Source organism: Phyllopteryx taeniolatus, chromosome 13 (genome assembly GCF_024500385.1).
Source record: "Phyllopteryx taeniolatus isolate TA_2022b chromosome 13, UOR_Ptae_1.2, whole genome shotgun sequence".
NCBI classification, from domain to species: Eukaryota; Metazoa; Chordata; class Actinopteri; order Syngnathiformes; family Syngnathidae; genus Phyllopteryx; species Phyllopteryx taeniolatus.
In genome coordinates, this window is record NC_084514.1 from 18,875,926 (window position 1) to 18,895,115 (window position 19,190).

A 19,190-nucleotide genomic window follows, 5' to 3' on the forward strand; every position below is an offset into this window, starting at 1 on the left:
TGGCTGAATCTGAAGTTATTATTATTTTTGTATTGTATGATTTCTAAAAAACATTGTATTATGTATTTAATCTATTATCTGTTGAATTAATTGTGTTGTTGTTATTCTTTAAATATTTATGCATGCATTATTTCATTCATTTGTTTATTTATTTATTATGGTTTAAGTTTGACACCATTTTATTCATTTATTACACATTTTTTAAATATATTATTTGAAATGAATATTATTATAGATTGTTATTTTATTCTTTATTAAATGCACTATTTACTTTATCTATTGCAGTTTATTTTCAACATGCATTATGACTGCGTTATTTCTGTAATGTGTTATTTTTTTATTATTATTATGATGGTAACATTATTCATTATTTTTCATGTATTACTGGTATTATTTTGTTGTTTTATAACAGTCTTTATTTTAATTTTTGGGTACTGAAATGTATAATTTCTAACATTTATTACAACACTATTATTTGGGTAATTGATGTCTACATATTTGAGTTTATTACTGATTATTAGTACTGCATTATATTTTCCCATGAATTGTCATGTACTTACGGACGCACATCTGCAATGTTTTGGCGACTCACAATGGCCGATGTGCGCCGGCTGCCACAAGGCGTCTTTTGTGCGAGCGCCAGACAATTCCGCCGTTGACCAGCAGGGGGAGCCGCTCCTTCCGCTCACGTTTCGTTTGCTGGCTTGTTAAACATTAACCCCGATTTACGTCGAATAGGCTCTCTCTTTTTTTGTTTTTTTTGTTTTGATTTTATCACATAAGTGCGGTCCAACGTGTGGTCGGCGGCTGATAAGGACCCCGACAATCTCATTGAGCAAACAATGATTACTTACTGTACTTGATCAAATCAGCCATACTCATTAGGGTGATTGCATAGGTACAAAGTACAAAGCTCCACAACTTCAGTCATAGTCCAGATCCTCGTGGTCAAACATTACTCCGGTAGCTTAAGCCGGCCGGCTGCATCAAAGTAAGACTTGAGTCTACGGCGACACATGATCTGGTTATACCACACATATAAATACTCTGTTTGAGTGTCAGGTGACTAAAATTGTCCGACTTCCAACGTGTTGGCGTTTGGCTCCCTCATCAGCCGAGATTCCCGTCTTAATCTTTTATCTTCAACTCAAAAGCTGTGCTGATCTTAAACGCAAAGCAATGCAACGCCGCCACCTACTGGTATCTGTTCATCATTACAGTTACGTACAAGCTGTAATTTCAGAGACAAGCTGGGTGAGATCTTTCTGAAAAACGTACTTCACAGATATATTTGTCGGTGGCAGTAAATGATTGGATTCCAATTGACGAATATAAACGTCCACGGCAGTGAATGAGTTACCGCTGGTAACTAAGTATGTCGAAGTGAAACATCTCGACTGTTTCTGGGGAAGGAGATAAGTTTTTCAACCGGCTTTTTAGTGCTCCGGTATATTTTCTTGGTTCCTGTCCACTAGTGTCGGGTGGGAAGTTTGGCATGTTTCTGACCTGCTCGGGAAAGACGTCGCCGTCGCCGCGTTCCGAGCCGACGCTAACCCGCTCGGCCGAGCCGACGCTGCCGCTGACGCTCGTCAGAACCAGGCCGGAGTCCTTCTTCTCCCCGGCGTCGCCGTTCGGCAGCGAGTCGCCGGCCGGAACAAAGTGCGACGGGCCGGGCTGATAACCAGACGGAGAGAGAGACAAAATGATTCGGCGGCGACAGGAAAAAATGCCTTGAAAGGAAAGAGAAAGCGAGAATTGAAGGAAGGAAGCGTGAGGGCCTGTTGCCAGTCATTGTTTTGAGCTGCATGCTGACAGGCTAACAGGCTAACATGCTAACAGGCTAACAGGCTAAGGTTGGTGTGTCAGGCGCGGGACGTGCCTGGTGTTGGACGCGCAGAGCCATGGTCAGGACCCTCTCCACCACGAAGAGAAGGTAAAAGCCTCCAAAGATGCCGATGGCATTGGACAGGTAGTTGTCCGCTTTCGGGTCGAAGCCCAACGCCTGAGCCACAACAACAACAACAGGTTGGAAGGGTTCGGGGGGGGGGGAAATGTTCAAGCTCGATTTGGGAGGGTTGCGGGCGGTCCTCACCTCGGGGATGAGCTGCAGCACGGCGTTGGAGAAGAGCGTGCCGATGGCCAGGGCGATGAAGTAGGTCAGCACTTTGGGGAAGTAGGACTTTGCGGTGAACGGGATGAGCAGCAGGCCCAGCAACGCCGCCAGGTTGATCACCGTCACCGACAGGAAGCCCCAACCCCACGCTGGACGCACAACAATACGGGCCCGCGACCGTTAGCGACCGATAACCGACATTTGGAGCCGATGTTCATTTGCGGGAGAAATGCGGCCGCGGGAACTTTTAGACGAGCGTTAATTCCAAGAGAATTTATCGGCCCCAAAGGAGACCCTGCTGAAGGTGAGAGAAAACCTCGTAAAGGTCCAGGAAGCTTTCAGGCAAACTGTCACCTTTTCTTTCCAGAAACTAAAAGGTAACGCAAAGTCCAGGTTCCACTTGTAGAGTGTAGAGTGCGAACGCCGCATTTGACAGACTGCTGCGATATTAATCATTAGCTGATATGACACTGCTGATAAATACTAATGGCGCTGACACGCGGCCTTTTCTAGGAGGTATGCGCGCGCGCACGCTAGCAGCGTGTGACGGCGAGGTCAGAACCTCGGCGAGCCGTTCCAGGACAACAAAATGAGTTTTTTTGCTTACAAGAACGTAGGAAACACTTTGTAATACTTTGTTCCACTTTGGCCCTCGTGCAACATTCACATGCATGAAAGCTTGTCATTTGAAAAATAGTTTGCACTTTTAAAAATATTTTATTTTGCTATTGTAAATGTGTTTTTACTATGTTGTTGTTTTTGACAAAAAAACGTTTGTATTTTTTATTTTTTTGGGGGGAGGAGGGGATTTGTTTCTTTTGTTAATTTCTTTTGAAAATTTGTTGTAAGATTTTTGCACTCTTGAAAATCTGTTTTGACTTGACAAAGTCTTTCGGTGAGGTTTTTTTATTTGATTGTATTTTTTTTTTTCAAAAATGTTGCTCGTTTCGAGTTTTGTCATTGAAATTTGCTGTTGTACGGCTAGCGCACCCCCCGTGGCAAACAAATAACGATATCGAGTCTGAGCATTTGCGGGTGAATTTGTTTTGGAGGCGACTGACCCGAATAGCGGAGGGCGGGCGGAGGCGGCTCGGGGGCCGTGTAGGGGCAGGAGGGCACCAGCACCTGGGTCAACACGGCGGGACAAACGGCCTCCAGATGCGCGGCGCTCAGCCGGCTGGCGTTGGGGAAGCCGAAGTGGGACAAGATCTGCTCGGCCGACAGGCACTGAGACACGGCGACAAATCACAAAAGCATTTTCGTGGCGCGTGATTGGACCATAAATTGTTTCTCAACAAAACGCTGACACGTTTGGCAAAATCACTGATATTTTGCCAAATGTCTCAAAGTTTACAGAGGATTATTTTAGGCCTTTGTCAATTTGAATATTTGGATACTGTACTATAAACTTGTGTGTTTAATCGTCCCTTTTATGAATGCTGTAATATACTTTTAAAATGTAAGCATGCTGTGAGTAATAACATTCGTGAAAAAAGGTGGATATGATAATAAAAGCAACTCGTGGATTTATCGTGTTCATAATACAAAATGCAATTTTGTCTATATTTCATTTTTAATCATTTCTGTAATAATCATATCCAATGAAAAAAACAGATGTATTTTATAACACAATATATTAACGTAATAATATTTTGTATCATTATAATAAATCATTAAATTCATGTCTCGGTATATTGAAATAGTATTTGTTTAAATACATCGTTTTTATAATATTTTCAAACCGTACAACTGAATTTTCAATAGTGTAAAATAATATAAAACACATACATCAATTTTTTTGTGAGTTTGAAATATTACGTATTCGTATATAACTTTTCAATTATTTAAGAATAAAAAAAATCCTTCAATTTGTCATTATATTTAAAAAGTATTTTTAATGCATACTTTTACAATATTTTTATACTATAAAACTGAATTTTGTTTCTAATAATAGTGTAATATAATATAAATATCCACACTCATAAAATGTTTTTAATAAAATGCGTATAGGCTATATAGATTATAAAAATGTACAATATTGTCAGACTACAAAACTACATTACATTTTTAATAATCCAATGAAATATAAAAACAGCTATACACACACAAATTATGTTTTAAATATATCGTCATTTCATGTAATGTATTTCACAAAACATGCAGGTAATTTATTTGTGTATGTTTATACAGTAATATTTGGACTGCATAATATATAGTCTGGTCTAGATAGACATAGCATTCAATGCATGATCTTATATTGGAAACAACATTGCAATAAACATCAGAAATTGTTTTATTACATTTGAACATGGCAACAGAAAAGCGCACTGGCCATTTCATTAGGTACACCCATTCAAACCCAATCACAACCTGATTTGCGCAACGTCGCTGAAACCCTGTGGGAGCTGTTCCTAATATTTTGACCGCTGCTCAAAATATTAGGAACAGCAAAAAAATTAATAAAAAAATAAAAACAAATGTGGCCCCGCTCAACCGTCCGGTGCACGTGAGCGCGTTTTTGCGTACCTCGAGTCCGTGGAGCGGGTTCCCGTCGTGGCTGACGTCGCGGTGCCTGCGGGCGGCGACGATGTGGAGGAGCTCCTCCAGGTTTTGCGCCGGGATGGACTCGTTGTGGCCGAAGAAGCGCACGATGTCCCGCAGGAACTCTCCGCCGAGGCCCCGGGCCCGGCCCTGGACCTGGACCTGGCCCTGGCCCACCTCCACGGCGAGCGCGACCCCCACGAGCACAAGAAGCGCAGCCATGTCTCGCTTGCTTTCCACGCAGGCCTCCTACGGGAACAAGAAGAAGAAGAAGGAGAAAGTTTTCAACTCCTCCAGCACAACTTCATGACCGCGCGCACGCACGTGCACGCAAGCGCTTTCCCGGCGGGCGGGAGGTAAAAACTAAAACCGAGTTTGCTGCAAAACTCCGCGAACGCGGAGGTGAGCGAGCGACTGACCGCGTGCACGAGCTCCAATGCTTTCTTTTGTGCGCGCCCCCCGCTCACACGAGCGCGCGCAAACAAACACGCACGCGCACCTGGGGAGCGGGGTGGGGGCGGAGGGGGGGGGGGGGGGGTCACGTTGGAAGGTTTGAGTGGGCGGGGTGAACAAAAGGGAGTCGCTTGGCGCCCCCTCCTGGAAACACACGAAACGATTGATATGATTCATGACATTCATGACGTTTTCCCACAACACCAAAAATACCAACACTTGACTTTTTTCTTCTTGTTTTTGGGAATAAATGCTCAAATGTGTTTGACTCTGTCTGCAGCCAGGTCGGCACAGCAAATCAAGTCAAATATGAAATATAGCACTCGACTTTGCAAAAACATACAGTAACGCCATCCTTGAAATAATCACTTGAAGACATTGTGCGGATGCTTCTGGCGTTCGCCACCAGGGGGCAATATAACACAAGCAAAAAGGAACAAGTAATATTCGTTTCATTTTCAGGCCATTTGATCAATAACGCCAAAGACATGTCCCACTGAATTTCCTTTTGAAAATATTTACATGGTTGCTGATGGATGACTAAATTCCAAGTATATAAGATTTGTATACAAACATTGTTTGATTTTGTTGTTGCTATTTTGCCAACAAACAAATATATCGTATGGCTTGCAGTTGCTGGTTGACAAGGACATCTACATATACTGTATATTATATATTTTTGTTTTTGCGTCATATTTCAAATATTTGTAAAACAATCAAAAGCAACCATTTTGTTACAAGGGATAAGTAAATATCTACTTTTTAATGCACTTATTTTTATCTTAAGTTTTAAACTAGCAATGAGAAAATTATCAAATCCAATTACAATATTTTAAAGTATATAATACAAACGCATAACAGAATACAAAGATACTTCTATATCGTCAATAAATCAATAATTAAGTGAAATAGAATTTGATATTTACAAGCACATCATTGAAGAAAAAAACAAATGAAAAAGAAGAAAAAGACATTCATTTGATTTTCCATCCAAGCCTGATGGGCACAATTTATTTTCTCCAAGCAGCCATTATTATGACCAATATTGATATAACATTTTCTTGAAAAGAAACGATTACAACAACAAATCAAACCTTTTTGCATATTGAGCGTTAGACATTTACAGTAGAATAGAAACGACGAGCGGTCTTTCTTACATGTTCGGAGTCGGCGCGATGCCGGGTCGTGCCGCTCAACTTACGAGCGGCCGGCGACGAGGCCGAGGGCGATTTAAGGCGCGTAAAGGTCGCTCAGCGACGTGACGCTGAGCGCTCGGGAGAGTTCGGCCGCGCTCGTGTTCCTCCCGGCGTGGAACGCCACCGTCCGCTCCCGGGAGAGCATCAGGAAGCCGTTGGCGCCGAAGCGTCCGGGGAGGGCGCCCGCGTCCAGCCACACGAAAGGCGCCACGGCCGACGTCTGGAGATCCACCGCCAATCCCCTCTCGTCCTCGCGCACTTTGGCCTGCAGGGGGAGACGTCTGGTAGTTCTTTTCGAGAATTCCAAATGAGTGCCGTCTTACTTCCGAAACGCTCGTCCAATTGTTTGGGCTTTGCAAGTGTTGCTAAGAAAGAATTTGTGATTCCTAAGCAACTAAAAGAAGGAATTCTGCATCTTAAATGTCTATAAGAAAGAATTCTGGAAATTGAAGAGACAAAGTGGAAATTCTGAATCTGTAAGCATCTACAGGAACAAATTCCAGATCTATGAGTAACTATAAGTAGAAATACTGAAGCCTCGTGTTTCTCAGAAGGGATTCTTGATCTATAAACGACTAAGGGGCAATTCTGGATCTCCAAGTCAATCAAAGAAGGAACTCTAGATCTCAAAGTCATTCAAAGAAGAAATTCTGGATCTCGAAGTGCTTCCAAGAATGAGTTCTACCCGTGACTAAGAAGGAATCCTGGATCTCTAGGGTTAGGGTTAGATTTCGAGCATTATAAGTGTCTATTAGAAGAAATAAGTGTCTCGAAGAAGTACTTCTTGATGTCTACTACAAGCAGGGATTGTAGACATCAAGGTATTTCCAAGAAGGAATTGTGGATCCATAAATGACTAAGAAGGGATCCTTGATCGATAACTAAGTAGAAATTCTGGATCTACAAGTGTATCGAAGGACTTGTTGATTTCCAAGTGACTACAAGAAGGAATTCTAGACCTCTAAGTTATTCAAAGAACGAATCGTCGATCAAAGAAGTCATTCAAAGAAGGAATTCTAGTTCTCGAAGTGCTTCCAAGAATGAGATCTATCCGTGACTAAGAAGGAATCCTGGATCTCTATGTGACTTGAAGAATGATTTGGAGCTTTAGAAGTGTCTCTTAGAAGGCCTCCTTGATTTCCAAGTGACTACAAGATGGAATTCAGGATCCCAAAACGTCTCCAAGAAGGAATCGTGGATCCGTGAGTGTCTACAAGAAGGAGTTATTGATCTCTAAGTCATTCAAGGAAACATTCTGGATCTGTACACGACTTGTAGAAAGAATTCTGGCTTTCCTGTCTCCAAGGCGGGACTCCTGGATCCATAAGTAGCAAAGAAGGAATTCTGGATGTCCATGCAACTTCACAAGTGCCTTAGAAGGATTGATTGATTGCTAAGCGACTCCAAGGAGGACATTCGGGTCTGCAAATGTCAACAAGAAGCAAATGTGGAAGTTGAAGCGTCTCACTGTGATGTTTGCCGGCCGCAGCCCCACGGCGTCTTTGGGCGAGCACAGGAAGTGGTGGTTGGCGGGACCGCGCCGAGCGCCGTCGCCGTCCTCCAGGCGGAAGGCCAGCAGGCAGGCGAGGCGGTCGCAGCGTCCGCATCCCGCCAACAGGGCGGCGATGCGGCGTTTGAAAAGGGGCACGGCGCTTCCTCCCGGGACGGCCGCGGGCTCGGACGTCAGCGTGCAAACCGGGTCCAGCTCGCTCCATGCGTGTACCGACACCTGGTGGACACATTTGATTTGATCGGAATCCTTTGCAGTTTTTATTTTCTAAAAGAATACATCTATGTTCCCATTATATTTCCCATTAATATTGTACATATTTCTGAAAATGAATGAAAAAAAAGTCAGTATTGAAAGAAAGCAGTTGAACACAAAGTCGGAACTCTACCACGACTCGGAGTTTTAGGTCTTGGCTCAGGTCGGACACGGCGTAGATGAGCAGCGTGTCGTCGTCGTCCTCGAAGGCGACGGGCAGGACGTCGGCGAAGAAGTCGGCGGCCAAATAATGCAACATCTTCCACTTGCCGCCGAACTCTGGCCGGGAAACAGGAAGTGAGCCGGGACGGGACAGGAAGCGGTCGGCGCGAGCTTTTCCGGGGCCGGCTCACCGATGGACGACCAGGAGGGCGCCTGCCAAATGTCGTTGAGTTGCCAGTAGAGGGCGCCCATGGTGTTGCCCAGGCCGCCCACCAGCTCGCTGCGGCTACGCCGGTAAAATTCCGTCTGAGCCTTCACGCACTGCGCCTGCATCACCTGAAAAACAAAAACAAACGCACGTAGCAAGTAACGCCTTGAAAATATTTACACGGATATCCACATTTCATTGACAAAATATGTACTTTTTGTAATTGGCTACTATTGAAAAATGTGACGCAACCATTTTAAGGTAAACAAAAGAAAAAACATGTATAATGATAATGATCAAAAAATGGAATAAAAGCAAAACAAATGCGCAAAAAGTTCATTTAAAATGTTTTACGTAAAGACGTATTCAGAAATAATTTTAAAACATGCAAATGAGGAAGAAAATTGGAACGAGCGTGACCAACGACGTGGCCACTTGCATGCGGGACCAAAATGTTTGATATCTTTTCTTTATTTGTTTAAAAACGGTTTGCAACATTTTTCATCGTGTTGGACAAAAACAATCTGATGGCTCGTTACCTGCGTGAGGTAGATGGTGTGCGCGAACCTGGCGAGGGGGTCGCTGGCGTCGGGCAGGCGGAAGTGAACGGCGGCCTGCTTCAGCATCTGCTGGTTTCCGTCCGGGTGGCGCTGACGGTGGGAAGCGAAGCGGCTGCTCGAGCGCCGGTCGGCCGCCACGGACACCTGCCGCAGCCAACCCACATGCTGTATGTAGGCCACGCCTTTCCCAGCTAACATCCGTCAATCGTCCGCGTGTTGCCTTCAGGGACATTCTGGAATCATCGCTTTCTTCTTCTACATGACACGATATGCCGCATTCTAAAAGCTTGGACTTTGGACCGACACTACCACATATTTTTAATAAAACTACATCCCTATTTTAAATATTTTTCATAGTTTTGTTGTACATTTTTACATTGAAGGGTGTAAATGTGTATGAAAATTTATATTTTACTTAATTCTTAATTTCTTTCATTTCCGGTTCGACATTCAGGAGTATTGATTATTCAGAAATGTGAGTTGATATTTTCCATATTTAAAATAGGTTTTTATTACATTCAAAATTTTTAATCAATATGGGAAAAAAAATTCAATTTAAATTTCATTTCTTTACATTAGGGATTTTAATTTACATTTTTTAAAATATTTTTTTATTTTGTTTTACTTTAAATATTTCAAATACTTTTAACCATAATATCACATGAAATATATTCTATAATACTATTTTTGCATGAAAATTAGAAATGATATTTTACATATTTTAAATTCATTGGATTTTTTTACATTCAATATTTGAAATCCTTATTTATGTTTGTAATTCATCTATAACATTTTTTTGTTTAATTTTCTACACGATATTTTAAAAATAATTATTTGTAAAAAAAAAAAAAAAAAGATGTACATTCATCTTTACAAAAAAATTGCTTCACGTATTTGGAATACTTCAATTTCACTTTCTGCATTATTTTTTAACATTTTAATACTTTCATTACCATTTTACACAGTAAAAAATTTCAATGAATATTCAACGAATCATTCATTGATGATCAATGGACAACCTCCAATCCGTTGACCTAGCAAAGCAAAACTAACTTCTACTGCTCAAAACATATTTTGGATTCTCCCAGGAAAGTGAAGGCAACATTTACCGGCCACAGCGTGGAGAGCGACGGCCACGACTGGAAGCCGTACTCGGAGGCGAAGCGGGCGCGGGGGAAGGCGCGCCAGTCCCAGCAGTCGTCCACATAGCTGTAGAAGTGCGTGTCGCCGTAGCGCGGGTCGTACGGGTCGCCGGCCACGTAGCCCTCCCGCTCCGACTCGGCGCCGTTCGTCGGACTGGAGACGAGGAACGGCCGACCGGGATCCTCCTGAGGGACGCGTCGGGTCCGTCGTTATTTCCGTTATTTAAGGTCAAAGTTTAACAATTGAATTTCAAAAACAAAACATTCTGCTTTCAATATGATGTCTCTTATTTTTGGGGGCGGGGGTGGGTGGGAGTAACGCCTATATTGTCTAATAAATAGACATAAAAATGATGAAGAGACATTGCTCTAAGGAACTCCTCAGCAGCCTGACGCCAATTAAACGTTAGACTTTCGGGAAAAAGGTCCAAATCGCTGCAAGGACATAGAACGTATTTTGTCTGGATAAAATGTTGGAATTTTACAAAAATAAAGTCGTTTTCTTTTTTTTTTTTCCCCAATATAAAGTTTGAATATAACCATATTAAGGTCAAAGTTTAACGATGGAAGAAAGTACATTTCAAGAATCGTTACCCTCGTAGCATAATTCCGCAAGTCATTCTTAACTTAATGCCACAATTGCAATTTAAAAAAAATAACAATCGCTAAAAAAGCTTCCCAAAAAAGGTTCTCCCTTGTTTTTCAAAATAAATAAAAAAAAATAATAATAATATTAATACTCTCACAATTTTACGTCTTTTATTCTGGAAAATACTTTTTTATTGTCTAAAAATAGGAGTATTTTGTTCTGGAAAAATATAGGACTTCAGGAGACTCCCCCCCAAATTATACATTGCTATATGTACTCCTAACTACCGTAAGAATTAAAAAGTTGCCAATTGTCAAGAAAATAAGTTGTGATCTAGACAAGCTCAAAGACGTATTTTGTTTGGAAAAAATGCTGTAATTTTTACGAGAATAAAGTCATATTTTTGCCAAGATAAACAAATTACATTACAATATTAAGGTCAAAGTTTAACGAGGGGAGAAATTCATATTCTAACAAGTGAATTTCAAAACTACAACTTTATTCTCATAGGATTCCGTCTTTTATGCTGGAAAAGAAAAAAAATGGACTTATTCCTGTAATAATAAATCTTCCGTTCTAAAGAAAAACAAAACTATTATTCATGCAGTGAGGTCAAATTTATGTGATTATACATCACTTTTCATTGGCCAAAGCAAACTAGAGAGGAGTACCGTATTTTCACAACCATAAAGCGCACTTAAAAGTCTTACATTTTCTCCAAAATGGACGGCGTGCCTTATAATGCGGCGCGCCGCCTTATGCGTGCACCGAGTTCCAACATCTATAAATGTCGTTGTGTAATGAGCGCTCCGCTCGACTTTTTTTTATTTTTTTGTTTTGTTTTTTTTCTCGGCTGTTCACTTCGGATACAGAAGATGAGGACTTTGAGGGATTGATCAAAACATAACGTGAGTACATTGTGAAATACTTCAATAAAGTACAAGCGAACTTAGTTTTGCTCTCGCTGCCTTTTTCAAAACATTGTTTTTAGCGTGCACGCGTGCTACCGTATGTTTCAAGCTAGCGTATGACTTAGCATGCCTTATGGTCGTGAAAATACAGTAATTGGTTTAGTATGTTTGTCTTGTCGGGGCACCTGTCGCCATATATTTTATTTCAATGTTATGGCTAAATAATTGCTTGCTAATTATTTTGCAGAGAAGAAGTATGTACGGTATGTACAGTATGAAGACAACCTGCTTAACGAGGGCCATGATGTTGTCCACGTAGAGCTTGACGTAATCTTTAAGGTAGACGGGCCGCCGCCAGCTGGGGATGTGGAACCAGTCGGTGGCCAGCGCCGCTTCGTTTTCGTTGTTTGCGCTCCACAAGATGATGGACGGGTGAGACTTCAGACGCCAAACCTGGGAAGAAAAAAAAAAAAAAAACAAGACAAAATTGTAGAAGAAGAAAAAGACTTGTGACAAAGGTGACAGCAATATTCTATGTTTGTATTTGTTGTCAATTTTTGTAATATTAAAAAAAAAAAAATATATATATATATATATATTTAACAAGCTTAATTTTGTTTTTTTATTTTGTGTACGTACTGTACAATATTTGCATAAGTTTCTTCTAATATTTTGGTATTATTCTTCAAACATTTTGTTTTTTACAATTGTAAAAAAATATATATTTAACAAGCGTATTTTTGTGTGCATTTTTGTCAAATATAGTTGTATTTTTTCCTCTAATATTTTGGTATTTTTCTTATTATTAGAATTATTTTCTAATATTGCATTTCTTTCAAATTTTTGTGTATTTTTAATCTCATTTTTCTCTTCTAATATATATATATATTTTTGGGGGGTGTACTATTTGTCTAATATGTGTGTATTTTTTACATTGTTCAACTAATCGGTCAAATATTTCAAAATGTTTTCCATTTTCATATTCTTGCCTTAATAATTTTGTATTTGTTTCAAATATTTGTTCAGCTAATAATTTGTTTTTTTTAAATTTCCGAATACATTTTTACTGTCTGTTTTCAGCTAATATTGGAGTATTTGTCACCTATTTTGTGTAGAACATTTTTGTATCCTGTCTAGAATTTTTACAATTGTATTTATTTATGATAATTTTATTTAATATAAAATTTTTAAATTTCATATTTTGTTTGCTTTTCTAGCATTTTTGTTGAATTTTCTAATTGATTCTCTAATATTTGTTGATTTTCCTAATATTTTTGGTGTTGTGTTTTAGTATGCCGCTGTCAATAATAAGCACGTTGTGAAATCCATTCCGACGGGACGAGCTGATGGCGCAGGTGCCCCAAATATCGCGCCGCTTCTCACCTGCTGAGAAACCTCTTCCCTCACGCTGCGTACGAAGTCGTCCTCCGTGGGATACGTGGCGCAAGCAAACATGAAATCCTGCCACACCTGAAGGCACAAATACTGTAACGTAAATATGACGATAACAATACGATGTGCAATAATGAAGGAATTCTTCGCCGTGATTACCATGAGTCCCATTTCATCGCACATGTCGTAGAAGGCGTCTTGCTCGTAGATGCCGCCGCCCCAAACGCGGAGGACGTTCATGTTGGCGTCCACCGCCGACTGCAGCAAGTCCCTCAGGCTGACACGCAGGCACACACACACACACACACACAGCGTGTGAGTGCAGGCTAACGGTAACGTGCGCGTGTATCAGGCGGACTGACACGTGAGGCGTGACTCGGTCCTGGAAGGAGTGCGCCGGGATCCAGTTTGAGCCTTTGAGGAAAACCGGCTTCCTGTTGATGCGGAAGTAAAAACTCAGACCCGCCGACCCGCCGACGGGTTCCTGGACCAGCTCCACGCTGCGGAAATACACCTACAGTACCACACACACACACACATTTTTGATTATTTGCCACATATTTTTTGTTTTTTTTTCAAATATTTTTATGTTTTGTCATTTGTTCCTTGGAAGGCAACCAGGGAGCATAAAAAAAAAATCCTAATCCTTACATTTGTGAATTTATGTTCAATATTGTGCCAAATTAGTTTTTCACAATATTTTTCAAAAATGTTTTTATATTGTATAATTTGTTGCCCCCAGGCAACCTGGGGGCATTAAAAAAAAAAAAAGAAACCTAGTCCCAATCATCTCATTGTTCACCTAATATCATAAATGCGACCTTGTCATTTTGAATTTACGGTGACAATGTGTATTAAAAATAATGTTTTTTTGTTTTTTTTTCCCTTTCTGCGCAGAGTCTTAGTCATCTAGGTGCTGGTAATCCGCGAAGGTTGAACCGAGGCGTCGTTTATTGAATTTGAGTTTTTCGAATACATTCAGATATGATTTAGGCAATTATGCTATTCGGCTAACGTAACATTTGTTCTGTATATTTTTCATCTAACAATTTTGTATTTCGTCTCTAACGGTTTTCCATATTTTTCTTTGTATTTTCATTTTATTTAAAACCAAAAAAACTTTTATATTTGTGTATTTTTCCATCTAATACTTTAGTATTCCTTTGTCAATATTTTAGTATTTTATAAAGTTATTTGTGCATTTTTCATCAGTTTTTATTTTGAAAATATTATTTGTGCACCTTGTCTGATATTTTGTAATATTATTGTATTTTCCTCTACTATTTTTGTATTTCTTTGTCTAATATTTTGGATTTCCTTCGAATACGTTTCCATTCTTATTTGCCATGTAATATTTGTGCTCGTCGGCGGCCTCTCTTCCCACCCGCCGATGACCGGAAGCGAGCTCGTACCTTCGACTTCACGTCGAGCAGCGACTTTCCGTCCCGCGAGCGCGCCGTGACGAGGAGGCGGTAGGACGTTTGTCCGCCGAGACCGTTGGGCCACCACAGCTTCACGTCGCTGCTCTGCAAACAAAACGTTGACGGCATTTTAACGTCTTTTCGCACGCGGGCACGAACGCGCGCACACACACCGCGTTGATGTTTAGGGCAAAGGTGTATTTGGCAGCGCCCTGGAGGAAGTTTGTCGGGAAGGTGGCGCGGGAGAGCAGCTCCGGCACGTCCAGCGTAATGTGGGCGAACGCGGGCTGCAGCGCGTCCACCAGGACATCCGCCTGCAGCGACCACGACGAGCCGCCGGCGTCTGAGTGGGACGCAACATCGAAAGGATTCAAACGTCATCAGAGGTCAGTTCGGCAAGATTCAAAGGATTTGTTTTTCTTTTTTTGTGGCTTTGTTAAAGGAAAATGGAAATCAAAAGATTAATTCTAATTTCTTTTTGTGGGTGGGGGGGAGTTTTGTCATAGTTTTTGTGTCTTATTTTCTGGTGAACGTTTTTATACTTTTCCAAAAAGGTTGTGTGTGTGTGTGTGTGTGTGTGTATACATGTTACATATGTCAGAAGTTTGTCCCTTCAGTAATGCCGTGGCCCCTCCCCCTTCCCCCAAAGTGTAATCTGTCGCAACAAGACCGATTGATTGATACCTGATAACAAGCACGAGCGACACGCTAAACATGCTAAATCATTGTTTCTCGTGTCCTCATTAGTAGTTCTCCAACAAATATGAGCATGTGACACTCTGGGGCCGTTCCGTGCGTGTTGTTTGACGGGTTATAAATTGACCATAACATTGGTGCTAATCTTATTAGCATGTCCAACCAGGGCCCGCTGCTGGTCACTCATTAATATTATAGTTGATTGACTGCATATCATTGCGCAGGACTGCAATGTGACTACTTCGCACACGTACATTGCGATGACAATGCTCGGACCAAATGTTGTGCGGCTCTGATGATAATGATAATAATGATGATGATGATGATGATGCGTACGCAACATGACGTACCGTAGAGAGGAAGAGCGGCAAAGTGGACGAGGCGCAGCAGGTCAAAGGCCTCCAGCCGGACGCCTTTCCACAGCCCGGCGCCGGGGAAGGACGGACCCCAGTCCCAACTGAACGAGCTCTGGGCCTGAGCCGCAAACACGAAACATGAGACAGCGGACCCCCGCATACTCGCGGTTCGCCACACGAGAATTCACCCGTTAGTAGATTCTTGCTTTGTTTTATTTGTTTCCTTTTTTTGGGGGGTGGTGGGAGCAGGGGAGTTAATCAATCCCAAAAATCCTTGTTGGCGCTTTACACCCACAATTTTGAATTAAACAATGGCTCTAAATGATTAATCGATCATCAAAATAGTTGTCAGTTAACTTGATTAGTCGTCGATTAATCAATTGTGACACCTGTAGTTACCCTATAAATAGACCAAATATTCAGTGGTCTCCACACTCCCACAATGTTTTTATATCACAAAAACAAAAAACCAACAGGGGGGTGGGTGTCGAATTTTCCTTTTTGACTCGGGTGTATTTTCAGTTCATACTCACTTTCCTGATGAAATTGACGTGACATTGTCCCTTCTGGACGTCGGGCGGACACTCAGGAGGAACTGGGTAGGCGGCGTGAGCGTTCCTCCTCTGGGCGGCGTACACGACGGCAGACAGGAAGCGGACCGTCAGCGCGTTCCCCTCGGCCTTTAGCAGCTCTCGGACGGGGAAGACCTGCGGGAGAAAAAAAAGACGGCGGACATGTCGCGGAAAGGACGGACGGCGAGGCGCTAAGGCGAACGCACGTATCGGCGGAACATGTTGTCCGTCCGGCCCACAGACACGCCGTTGAGCCAAACGGACGCCACCGTGTCCACGCCGTCCAACACCAGAAGCACTTCCCGCTTGGACCTGTTGGCGAGGACACATTTAGAAAGGTGCCGTTGTTTGTGTTATTATTATTACTATTCGTGTTATATTTATAATTTAGACATTTTCTAAAAGATTTGGTATTTCTGGTCCAATATTTTTTCTCTAACATTTTTGTATGTTTATTTTTTGATTTAAAATATGTTTCATATTTATGTATTTCGAATCATATATTTGTTTAACAACATCCACTTATTTTTGTTTGTGTACGACACGTTTTTTGTATGGACAGCTGAAGTGTTTCTCTATCAAATGAATTCATATTTTTGGGGTGTCTGGACGTATTCATTGGATTTATTGTCGTTAATCAGGAAAACGACAAATCTCGAGTTATCCGCCGATCTGGGAGCGACGGTGTTTTGTTGTTTTAATGGCGTTCTGTCTGCTGACCTGAGCTGTTTCGACACAGCAAACGTGGTGGCGTAGGTCCAGTTGTCCAAAGAGATCCACTCGTAGAGGAGGTCATTGAAGCGGAAGTAAGGATCCTGCAGCAAACGTTTACTTGACACATTTTAGGGATGGAAATAGCGCTTTTCATCCCCCCAAAAATTCTCCAATGAATGTAATGTCATATTTCATATCAAATCGCGTGAATCCAAATGCTGGGAATGAGTGGCTCTGACTGTGAATGTTGTGGCGAGTGACCTCTGACCTGTATGAAGCCTCGCTGCTCCAGCGCCGTGTGGACGCAGCCTGGCACCCGAGCGGGGAGAGACAATGACTTGTTGGAGTTCCACAAGTTCCATTCACCGTCCAGACTTTGGACGAGGGCAAAAACACCACCGTGCCTCCAAACTTCCAAAACTCCAAACGATAAAAGCACGGAGATAAAGACGCGTGGAATCATCTTTTCTCAAGTGTTGACGAGGGAAGGAGGACGATTACTTCCAGGTTGTGGTCATGTGACCGCTTGTTAGCTCGGGAGGGACTAGCTAGCTGGCCGTGGAGTGACTTGCCAGGCTACTTGGCGGCGTTAAATTGGTCAAAAAAACGACTAAGAACCAAACATTTAGCGCCCGTATATGGTCCTTTTTTGCGACAAAATGACGCTAAAGCAGGTAACTCGACTCCCGCGGTGGATGCGGTCAGTGACTCCTGCAGTTACTCGAGATGCGACTGCGCATGCGTAAAGTCCTACCAAGCCGAATTCGTGTTACGCATTTGGAGTATGGCAAAAAAGTTAATCTTTTACGTAGAGCTAAAAACTATTGATTTAATTAAAATAATAATTGAAGTGAGTTCTGTCAAACTGTCTTCATGTCTTCCTTCACTACATCAGACAACCTTCTCTTTGCTCTCTTGCCTGCCAAGAGAAATATGTCTATTTAAAAAAAACAAAAAAAACCCTCCTTGAGCCGTCACTTTGTCGTGGTGGAGGGGTTTGTGTGTCCCAGTGATCCTAGGAGCTAAGTTGTCTGGGCCTTTATGCCCCTGGCAGGGTCACCCATGACAAACAGGTCCTAGGTGAGGGACCAGACAAAGCACGGCTCAAAGACCCCTAATGATGACAAACAATGGACTTCGTTTTCACTCGGGTAAAGAGAGGGGTGGAGCTGTCAACTGATCACCACCTGGTGGTGAGTTGGCTCCGATGGTGGGGTCCGACGTGGCAGGCCCAAACGTATTGTGAGGGTCTGCTGGGAACGTCTGGCAGAATCCCCTGTCAGAAGGAGTTTCAACTCCCACCTCCGACAGAACTTTGCTCATGTTCCGGGGAAGGCGGGGGACATCGAGTCCGAGTGGACCATGTTCCACGCCTCCATTGCTGAGGCGGCCGACCGGAGCTGTGGCCGTAAGGTGGTCGGTGCCTGTCGTGGCGGCAATCCCCGAACCCGTTGGTGGACACCAACGGTGAGGGATGCCGTCAAGCTGAAGAAGGAGTATTATTGGGCCTTTTTGGCCTGTGGGACTCCTGAGGCAGCTGATGGGTACCGGCTGGCCAAGCGGAATGCAGCTCTGGTGGTCGCTGAAGCAAAAACCCAGGCATGGGAGGAGTTCGGTGAGGCCATGGAGAAAGATTTCCGGACGGCTTCGAGGAAATTCTGGTCCACCATCCGACGTCTCAGGAGAGGAAAGCAGTGCACCACCAACACTGTGTATAGTGGGGATGGGGCGCTGCTGACCTCGACTCGGGACGTTGTGAGTCGGTGGGGAGAATACTTCGAAGACCTCCTCAATTCCACCGACACGCCTTCCCATGAGGAAGCAGAGTGTGGGTTCTCTGAGGCGGGCTCTCCAATCTCTGGGTTTGAGGTCACGAGGTAGTTAAAAAGCTCCTCGGTGGCAAGGCCCCAGGGGTGGATGAGATTTGCCCGGAGTTCCTAAAGGCTCTGGATGTTGTGGGGCTGTCCTGGTTGACACGCATCTGCAACATCGCGTGGACATCGGGGACAGTGCCTCTGGATTGGCAGACTGGGGTGGTGGTCCCCCTTTTTAAGAAGGGGGACCGGAGGTTGTGTTCCAACTACAGGGGGATCACACTGCTCAGCCTCCCTGGTAAGGTCTATTCAGGGGTGCTGGAGAGGAGGGTCAGTCGGGAAGTCGAATCTCAGATTCAGGACGAGCAGTGTGGTTTTCGTCCTGGCCGCGGAACAGTGGACCAGCTCTACACCCTCGGCAGGGTCCTCGAGGGTGCATGGGAGTCCGCCCAACCAGTCTACATGTGTTTTGTGGACTTGGAGAAGGCATTCGACCGTGTCCCTCGGGGAGTCCCGTGGAGGGTGCTTCGGGAGTATGGGGTACTGAACCCCCTGATACGGGCTGTTCGGTCCCTGTACGACCGG

General features: G+C 43.1%; 2 protein-coding genes across 2 annotated transcripts in view; both read right to left on the minus strand.

Moving 5' to 3' along the window:
• The window catches only part of slc39a8 (solute carrier family 39 member 8), a 9,238-nt gene extending 4,130 nt beyond the window's left edge, over positions 1–5,108 (minus strand). The window contains exons 1-6 of the mRNA XM_061793818.1: positions 5,074–5,108; positions 4,640–4,903; positions 3,175–3,340; positions 2,093–2,262; positions 1,880–2,002; positions 1,507–1,674 (exon numbers count right to left, since the gene is read on the minus strand). Of these exons, the coding sequence (XP_061649802.1) occupies positions 1,507–1,674; positions 1,880–2,002; positions 2,093–2,262; positions 3,175–3,340; positions 4,640–4,876 (864 nt within the window). The 5' untranslated portion in view covers positions 4,877–4,903; positions 5,074–5,108. The remainder of the gene's footprint in view (positions 1–1,506; positions 1,675–1,879; positions 2,003–2,092; positions 2,263–3,174; positions 3,341–4,639; positions 4,904–5,073) is intronic.
• A 976-nt stretch (positions 5,109–6,084) lies between these two features.
• Positions 6,085–17,532, minus strand: manba (mannosidase, beta A, lysosomal). The gene is made up of 17 exons (XM_061795491.1): positions 17,060–17,532; positions 16,798–16,892; positions 16,284–16,389; positions 16,039–16,212; positions 15,500–15,623; positions 14,627–14,796; positions 14,445–14,558; positions 13,395–13,546; positions 13,192–13,309; positions 13,024–13,110; positions 11,926–12,093; positions 10,108–10,326; positions 8,978–9,142; positions 8,422–8,566; positions 8,202–8,347; positions 7,772–8,032; positions 6,085–6,568 (listed from the first exon to the last, which is right to left on the minus strand). Exons 1-17 carry the CDS (start codon positions 17,252–17,254, stop codon positions 6,338–6,340), a joined length of 2,670 nt encoding a protein of 889 aa, XP_061651475.1. The 5' UTR covers positions 17,255–17,532; the 3' UTR covers positions 6,085–6,337.
• Positions 17,533–19,190: the final 1,658 nt, after the last annotated feature.